This window comes from Oppia nitens, unplaced genomic scaffold (assembly GCF_028296485.1).
Source record: "Oppia nitens isolate AA-2021 unplaced genomic scaffold, nextdenovo-longstitch-racon4-pilon3 scaffold13_pilon_pilon_pilon, whole genome shotgun sequence".
Taxonomy (NCBI): Eukaryota; Metazoa; Arthropoda; class Arachnida; order Sarcoptiformes; family Oppiidae; genus Oppia; species Oppia nitens.
In genome coordinates this window covers 664,057-674,479 of record NW_026533192.1, presented here as the reverse complement: position 1 = coordinate 674,479, position 10,423 = coordinate 664,057, and the positions used below count along the sequence as shown (strand labels likewise).

The 10,423-nt window shown below is 28.0% G+C and overlaps 1 protein-coding gene across 2 annotated transcripts; it reads left to right on the top strand.

The window, feature by feature from the left end:
- Positions 1-1,061: 1,061 nt before the first annotated feature.
- On the top strand, positions 1,062-2,577 carry LOC128958733 (uncharacterized). Of its 2 annotated transcripts, none has more exons than XM_054304664.1 (4): positions 1,062-1,378; positions 1,477-1,827; positions 1,913-2,140; positions 2,215-2,577. In XM_054304664.1, exons 2-4 carry the CDS (start codon positions 1,632-1,634, stop codon positions 2,541-2,543), a joined length of 753 nt encoding a protein of 250 aa, XP_054160639.1. In that variant the 5' UTR covers positions 1,062-1,378; positions 1,477-1,631; the 3' UTR covers positions 2,544-2,577. The 2 variants fall into 2 exon arrangements, with proteins under 2 accessions (XP_054160639.1, XP_054160631.1); XM_054304656.1 differs by having other exon boundaries at positions 1,062-1,384.
- The last annotated feature ends 7,846 nt before the right edge of the window (positions 2,578-10,423 follow it).

Below are 10,423 nucleotides of genomic sequence, written 5' to 3'. Positions count from 1 at the left end.
ACTGAAAAAAAWTTTAATGACTAGTAGTTTACTTACTCTTTAGTTACAGTTGTAGTTAACAACAATACACTGAAGACTATATGAAAAATTATGAGAGATTTTATATATAAACCTAATTTTGCAATTCAAGGCTYTATTTGAAATTTCTAATCAATAATTAACTTATTTTTTCTAAACATATCAATTGTATTAAATAATTGTATTATTAATTTCAAGAGGTTTATTCATTATTAAGGATATGATTAAAAGTGATAGCCAATAAAATTCATTGTAATTTTTCATATGCGATAACACATTGTTAACTTAATTTTTTTATATAAACTTTCATATATTGTAGTATACAGTCATTTTATATAATAATATTAAACAATTCAAATAAAATATTTARCGATTTAATCGACAAATATACTTATTTAATAAATATTTTTTTGTAATTTTTTTATGTTTCAAACTAATTGCTTATCAATTTGATTGAACTTATCATTAATAGGTTTGAGAATAAAACTTGACATATAGTTCTGGGAAAATCTATTGTATAACTAAAATCWWTTCCAAATAAAATACAAAAAMACTTTTAAAAATTATTTGACAATAATTTTTGACATATCTTAATGAATATTATTGACATAATAATGATTAGTAGAAATTCATAATAAATTTTCTTTTGTAATAAACTCTAACAATTATGATATCAATTTTTGAGCGTTTAGTAAGTTTTAATGATATGTGAGTTCAAACATAAACATATCCGTGTTGTTGTTTTGATAATTTTTTTAAAAGTTAAATCTATGTTTATTTCTAACATAAWATGTATAATATGAAAACATATTTTTTTGTAAAATTTATTTATTAAACATATTTTTATTGAGAGAAAATATTTTACAGGTAAGGCATTATATTATTTAATAAAAAATAAAAATGTTTTTATTGCTTTTAAAATGAATTTTATTTGCATCTTATTTATTATTTATTCATCAATTTATAAAAGTATTTAGATATAGATTTAATTAAGAAATTTATATAATAAATAAATAAATAAATATATTTTTWWATTTRTTTAGATGACTGTAAAATCAGTGATGTTATTGAGTGGACACCGCAYTCACAAAGTCTGAATTAWTAGTAATTTTTATAATTATAAAAATCTGAATTAATTTTCAATCAATAGCTACAAACACTAGTCAATGGTTTWCTCTGAGCTGTAAATCTCMTATAATTAGCAGAATTGAGTTCAATGAATATAATCTTCAATTTCCGCAGTTGTGTTCATACAGTAGGACTTACTCGCAAAGGCTTACCTATAATGTATACTTAGCCAACAGGCCGTCCTCACCGGTGTCGACAGTAGTTAACAAATTTCATATCAATGAGTCTCGATGTAATGGTATATTTATTATTATTTTTAAAAAATATAATCWATAATAATAATTTAATTGATATGATTTAATTTTATATTATAATAACTATTAATTATAGGAGATCTGGAGTCAGTAKCCGTTGGTATTATTGAAAAATGCARTTACAAACAGTTGRTTGGTCTGTCATTTTTGGAGCTCACCGATAGTCACAATCAGTATTCACACAAATGCTGTTCTTTGACTGGTTTTACACAACAAGTCGGACCAAAAACTATGATATTTTCCAAAATTGATCCAAAATTACTGAACAAACTATTTTTTGCTAATAATACTGACCAATTGATGGMYATATTTAATAATAAATCTCATACAGTGTGCACAGCGATCTCGTATTTTACGTATTCTCCGGGACTAATGGACAGTCATCTAATTACKGAACAGTATTCACCACTTAAAGCCCGTAAATTTAGTAAGTCTTTACTTATATCATAAGTTATATRTTAAGTCTAAAACACTATTACAGTATATTATAAAATAATTTTATTGTTGTAAAGCAATTAAAAAGTCGTTTACTGAAAGTCTCAAAGAGTGTGAATTTTTATCAGCAAAAGTCATCAGAATTATAGACAAACGCACAGTTATGACACAGGAATCGTGTAATTCAATGTACATTAAGGATCAGTTTGAAGAGCAAACCATTAATTTTATTGTCTACACGACTACCAATGTGTCACATGAAGTGACTGTTCAAACACTTTACGAAAAGATCAGTCGARTTATGGGTATAACTAAATATTATAAGTTTTATRACAAAAAAAACTTTTAAAAAATTATTTATATTTYCTATAAMTTATAGGCAGTTCTACTGAAACATTGATCGGTATAGTGACTAAAGGACCGACCAATTTGTTAGGTGCCGCATATCTAAGTTTGGCCAGTCTACCTAATCTCAATAAATATGACTGTCTCAGTGAATCGGGTGTCAGTAAAGTGTTTGGAACCACTGAAAGAATATTTGCTAATCTGGACGTTCAGAATCTAATRAATCTSTTAGACTTGGATGAGATCATTGAACAAATTCGTGGCACAAGAATAGTCGATTGTTTGGGTTCAATAGCTGTCACATATATGCCGGGACTCGTATCTAATCAATYGGATATTAAAACAAATCTTTATTTAACTTAAATTAATTTTATTAAAATTTTACTATAAAATATTTTTAATGTTATTTTCTGATTTTTAATGTTATAAGCTTTAGTATTACAGTATACGGTATATTATTATTAACTAGGTTAAATAAGTACATTAAAAAAATATTAAAAATTTTAATTGCATATATAATGCAAGTGATAMTAATAATAATATAATGTTTTTATAATAAAATGTTAAATATACTGTTTTTAGACTAATCAAATAAAATTTACTAAAACAAGAAAATACTAAAAAAAATCATTAATAGTATTATTGCAGATAATTTACAACACATTTGCACTCGAGTTCATAGACTTTTACAATATAACACAAATARTTACATTTTAAAATACATTAAGCCATTTTGAATTTGATAATAACTAATAGATTTATATTTTTAAATATTTATATATCTGTATTAAAATAAATGATTAATCATACAATGAGTTTAACAAGTATTGTATTCAGTATTTTATTATTTGTCAGTTCAGGTATATCTACATATAAATTGCTTTTAATTATTTTTWAAAATAAAATTCTRTATAATTATAGTTCATCTATCAWTACAATCGTTTCAAACTTTAAAGTTGGCAAATAGTGGTTTAAATAAAGATTTTATTGCCAGCTATACATTTGATGATCTTAAAGGTAGGATTTTTTTATTAATGCAATATTTTATTTATGTATTATTKAAATTATGTTTTTTATCATTTAATGTTAATTTAAATTTAAGATACAAATAGGACTGAAAGAGATCTATTAATATGCGATTCCGGTAAAAATGGACAGATTTTGAAGTTAGAGATCGAGACCGACAGCTCAGAGTATCCCAGACTTTGCGACACAAATAGGACTTTACAACAGTTTAGGATATCGGTTAACATTACGGTTAGAGGCAAGAGATGGCCGGTTAGCACAATACTAAATGTACATTATTTTCAAGAAACACGGGTTAATGGTATTGCAAAAACATAAAATATTATTTATAGAAATAATACCTTATTATCTAAATGAAAAGGTAGTGCAAAGGTTAAAGGAATAGGTTATGTTGAAAGTGGTGCCGAACCCCTATTGGAAACATCTTTCTATGTGGTCTATGATGTGCCAAATCTGAATCCATTTTCCTGTTTCTCAATTGAAGGTCTGACCAGACAATCGGGTGTCGGAGAGATTATATTTGCCAATATAGACAATCGACGACTCAATAGTTTAATTGATAAGTATACTAATGATCAGTTAGTGGCTATGTTTCGGCGCTATAACGTTGCCGACTGTATTGGATCAACAGTACTCAGTTACACACCGGGACTCATCAATGAACACATACTCGAYGAATACTATCCCATATCTAATACATTAAAAAGAGGTACTAATTATTTATTTGTAGMAACACTTGAATAATATTACAAAATTTTAAAACAATTAAAAAATAACAAACATTTCAGATACAACAGAAACTATTGGACAGTTTTTAGACGAGTGCGAAGCGTTGCCATCAAATGTTGTCCGCATTGAGGAGACGGCCCGATATCAGACWCTTGACTCKTGCGATGCCATCGATCTCTTTGAYAGATACGAGAACGATATCAATGAGTTTGCCGTCTATATTGGCAACAATGCCAATCCTAACAGGACTCAGGCAAAGATCCTGTACTCTAATGGCTTTAGAAATAAAGGTTTTTGAAAAATTTAAATTATTATCAAATAATTTAATAATATTGTAAAATATTGATMATTGTATTGCTATTTAGGMAGTTTTTATGGCATAGCTATCGGCATAATAATAAAAGGTCCGTTAGGACTGTTAGGTGATGCTTATTTGGAAATACTAGACTTACCCAACTTTAATCCGTACGCTTGCGATTCAGAACCGGGAGTCACACAACTGGTCGGTTCAACTGAGAAAATCATTGCCAATCTTGATGTTCAAAATTTGCTATCAATTATGGATTTGGATTCAATTGTAACAAAAATCAGAAGTAACCGTCTGGTYGACTGTTTGGGTGGCGCGACTGTGTTGTACAGTCCGGGACTGGTGTCCAGTGATGTACAAARCGGTGAAATACATGCCGCTGTTAAGCCACAAGAGACCACATCAAAACCTAAACTAAAAAACTATTTCAAATATGACAACAAAAGAAAAATATTTGTCGATAAACTGGGTTAACAATTAATATAATTATTATTAATATATAAATTACATAGAAATAAATAAAATWATTTATTTAATACTTGAATTTTGTGTATTTAAAAAATATATTTATTTTTATGAGCAAATCTCTATTAACTGTAATTGAGTTTATGWGGCAGAAAATTATTTTTTTTTGTAAAAACTAGTTTCTTGAGCATTTACACAAAAAAATTATGTCAATTGTGTAATTTTTTAATGATTAAAATTATGTTAAYAAAATAACAGAATTTTTTTTAACATAAAATAATATGATAGATACTTTAAAAATCACTAAATAAAAATARTTTTTCAATTATGAAAACAAAATTATTAGTTTGTATACTTTTTAGTTCACTTTACCTGGATTATGGTGCCAGTGAATTAGATGACAAATATCTACCTGATAATTTTAATGAAAAATAYTATTATCAACATAGAGGTATATTATTATATAATTATTAATGATAATATTTAATCAATAAAAATATGTATTTTTTGYAYAGCATGTCACACAAATTTCTCTGAGACTCTAATCTGTAATCACGATTGTAAGGCCCGGTTAATWAAATTACAGTTAGACTATAGAAATATACCAAATCCTAAGCTATGCGACTATCAGCGCAATTACTCAGCAAATCTGATCTATGGTATCACCACTAAGTATAGTTGGGGTCCCATTACGACAATATTAAGTCATTCATTTATTAATGAAACGAGAAAAAATGGTAACACCATTGATATTTGACTATTACAGGTAATTGTYAAATRTTTTTATTAATTTTTTATTATTATTATGAATAGGAAATCTGTATCGCATATCAATCGGTTATGTCGATGACAACAGTTGTGAGACAATTAGAGGCAAAACATTTTTGGCTGTTTCGGAAATACCTAATTTAGACGACGAAATTTGCTGTACTGTAGACGGATTGAAACGACAAACTGGTGTATCRGAGATCATATTTTCAACAATTGATAAGCAATCGCTTCAATTATTATGGACAACACAAACGAAAAGTCAATTRATTGAATTGTTTAAAAATACATCGTTAGGTGTGTGCTCTGGATGTGCAAAGTATCATTACGAGCCGGGACTTATGGAAGAAAAAGCATTACATGAAAATTTTCCGATACCTGAGCCCGAAACTACCAGAGGTATAKACWAAGTAATTGTTGATCATATATATATACCCTACTAATTGATGATTTGTAACATTAGAAACTCAATATTATTCTGAATATACGGTCAACGAATGTGAGTCCAAACTCGTGGCTCATATACTGTCCATCAAAGAGATAATGAATGGTAGACTTAAAGACTCGTGCGATGCCATACAATGTCAACACATATCCAGTSACGACAACGTTATTGTTAAGCTCCACATTGAAATGTTGGGTTTAAATAATACAAAAGTAGTGTCTGATGTTGAAGTCAAATTAATCTATTTTAAAAGCAATAGAAATAATGGTAATAAAAAATAATTCATAATTAATTACATCAAAATAATTWTATTCTGCTTTTATTTAATAATAATTATTTTCAGGATCKTATACTTCAACAACAATTGGTTATGTAACAGATGGGCCAAAAAGATTATTGGGAACGGCATATCTTGAATTTATGGATTTGCCAAATCCGGATCCCAGTGCCTGTGCCTGTGATACAGGAATCACCAAATTATCAGGAAGTGTCCAAAAACTGTTCGCTAGAGTCGACGTTCAAAATCTATTRTCAAGTGTCAACTTAAAAGATGTTATCAAACAGATCCGTATTAATAAAATTGCTGATTGTATTGGTTGTGTAACAGTTGCTTATAGACCGGGTCTGGTTTCTAGTCATCTAATCGCTCACAGACCTAGTATTGTCAAAGAGGATGAACAAGCAATGGATGTAATCACTGAAATGTCTTTAGAAACCAATCAAACACCTAATGAACAAACAMTAACTCAATCATCAAACATTGAAACTAATTAATTATTTTAAAAAAAATAAAATTAATAAATTTACTTAATAAAGTTTATAATTGCTAAAATTTATTTAACTGAATATATATTAYTTATACAGTATAATTTAATATTTTAAATAAACTCATATCAATGCACAATATTATCAATAAATATAATAAAAATATGACAGATAAAATATTATTATRTAATGCTTAAAAATAATAGTTTTAAAAATATAAGTAATTAAATACTGTATAAAGTTATTTAAACAACATATGGTGAACAATAATTGCTTTSRTTTAAATGTTGCATAAATGTTAGRTAACTGTYCTCTGATACCGTCACAGCTTGTGTTATATCCACATCYAAATCGTTAATGAATCTATGCCAGGCCCGTCTACCCTCAGCAGTATCTATAAAACGYTTAGCAATTGGCATTGATTTACAAACATTAGCACATTTGTCGACATCGGGGAATAAGTAGTCGAAAAAYRTAACCTCATTGGGATATAAAGCAAACTTTGGAAAGTATTTTTCAAATATTTTGTCCGGTAGTGAWKTCTTGAGTCGTTTGATAGCTTCGGGAACCGTTGGTTTGACTCCTTTAATCAAATCATTGATGGGTCGGACAAAGCGATCGTGAATATAGCAAAGTTCACCAAATCCTATCTGAAATGTCTCTTTTATAGAGGTATTGGTGAAATCGGTTAACATATCTGTCTCAATGTTGGCAATCACTGTCCTATTYAATTGAGAGTCATATTTGATGCCCAATCCATAGTTTTCTGGCACAAGATTAAGATCATCAGATAATTGCCAGCTCAGTAYAGACATATCGGCAGTCGTTGCGTGATATAAGTAAAAGATCGGATCGTTTGTGGCATAAATCCGACTGAAGTCACCATTAAAGCCCCCGACATAAAGATGTCCTTTGAAGTGAGCGTTGTAAGCGACGTCTAATGCAAATTGTGACCACAGTTTTGAGTAAATTGGATTCATTTTATGAATAAAATCTCCCAAATTMAATAAAATACGGCTCACAGTRTCCAACTGTGTATAACTGGCCAACATTTTCAATCCAATTATAAAGGTTGGTCCATCAAAACCACGTTGAATGACAGTACTGATCCATTCGGGTGAYTCCCAAACTGGTATAAACTTATCGTCTATCCATTGACGTCGTAAACAATGTGGTTCGGGATGTTTAACCATCTGTYCAGCAAACGGTCCGTCCSGTACACAGTAATCGTTTTGTGCATTACCTGCGCGACCAAAATAGTCCCAAATAATACTTAGGTGTGGTTCGGCATAATCGGTAAAGTAGTTCCAATAGGGTAGAGTCACACTGGGATCCAAACGCATCATCTCTTTTTCCATTTCATTGATAAACCATCGATGCCAAGGCAAACCTTCACCATATTTGTGCACTTGTGGCCAACTTTTCAGATGAAATGCTGTCATATAATCCATAAAACCGGTCCCATAAAGACGTTTAAACATTTCAATCAGTTTCTGGACTTCTACTTTTGACATACATTTAATGTCTTTACGTACGTGTAATCGTTTGCACGGTTGTCTTATTGGTCYCGTTTTAGCAAATCTTTTAATTAAATATTGTCTAACATTTTCGATCTCTTGTTCGGTAAACTCGGACTCATGAGTGCACTGTCGGTAAATCTGTTCGGAACAATGTCTGCCATTTATATTAATGTTTTGGTWATGAAATGGTTGTTGTTTTTGGGACAAACAGTTGTGTATTTGAATAAATAAAAACAATATTAAAACTAATTGAATAACAAAACTCATTATGAACTAAGAATAATAAAGATAATTATAAACAAAATGTTTAAAAAGCTTAAAATAATTATTTTTATATGATTATAATAAATTATTTAAATTTTATATTATTTAATAAAACCTTTTAAGTAAACTTATAATTGATAAATAATTATAATTTTTCAAAGATTACTAATATTAATCTATAAATAATAGTAGTATAGTGACTTAAACAGCATAGACAAATAAAAACAGAGTATTCATAGCCTAGGGTTTGGTGTATATTAGCAAAATCCTAGGCTATGAATACTGTGCAGGAATGGGGTCATAAACGTTAGATTTAGGGGGGTAAAAAAGGGTTAGATTTTCGGTAGGGGAGGGAAATTTTAGTAAATAGTTTAGGGTAATAAAAGTAAGGGGAGAGGGTAATAAAGGGTTTATACAGTATAACACACACACATACATACATAAAACAAAACAACTTACAAACAAAACAACTTACAAACAAAACAAATACATACAACATATACAACATATACAACATATACAACATATACAACATATACAACATATACAACATATACAACATATACAACACATACAACATATACAACACATACAACATATACAACACATACAACATATACAACACATATACAACACATACAACATATACAACACATATACAATAAAAACAAAAGATATACAAAACATACACAACACATATGTAGCACAACACACACACACACACATACAAACACATACAAACACATACAAACACATACAAACACATGCATACACATACAAACACATACAAACACATACAAACACATACACACACATACAAACACATACAAACACATACAAACACATACATACACATACAAACACATACATACACATACAAACACATACACACACATACAAACACAAATAAGTATAGTTTTAAACAAAAATATCTCCCAATAAATAATTTGCAGTATTTTTCCCAAACAACATAAATAAAAATAAATTAATATATATATATATATATATATAATTAAATAAATGAAATTAAATAAATAAAATCAAATAAATAAAATTATAAATAAAATTATAAATAAATTATTAATAAAATAAAAAAAATATTATTTAAATTAAAAACTAAATTTTTAATAAAAAATAAAAATAAAAACTGTTAGGATAAAAAAAATCCTATTTGAGGTGTTTATATAGGAAAGTGCTATAAAATTTATTAGCGCTTTTCATACTTTAAACACCTCACTCTTGGTCGTTGCTCACCGGCAGGACAAAAACTAAAAATGCGGAAGACACCCAAAAAAAGTCGAGCTAAGCACTCGACAGAAAAATAAAATGCATACCCAGTCGATGCTCACCGGCAAGACATTAAAATAAAAATGCGGAAGACAGATAAGAGTGAGGGGGTGAAACTCGCGTTTTGTTTTATTTTTATTAAATAAAAAAATTATACATATATTTAATATATTTTTTTAAAAACTAAAATTATAATAATCCCATCAATAATATCATTCCCTGACCGCATACATACATGGCCAACGATAGACAAAATGTTAGCATAAATAGAAAATACAATCGTTAATTTTGAAAACAATATAAATTACTTAATTAAACATATACTAAACATTTAATGTGTCTGTACTTTAAATCAACATTTAATTAAGTTTTATCATAAGACAGCTGATGCTATATATATGCTACTAATGATTTTAAAAATATTAGTATTAAAACTAGTGGTAATGATTATATATGAGTACATCACTAACTAACTGACAATAACAGTAAAATAATTGTCACTAATATTTTTTAAATTTATAATGATTTTAAATATATTTTGTTGTTGTATTGTATTTATCATATTAAATATATAATAAATATATTTTTCTCTGAAAAAATAATAACTGATATAACCTTTAGCGCCACCAAACGTGTCAAAAACATACATTGAATTTTAATTTATTAT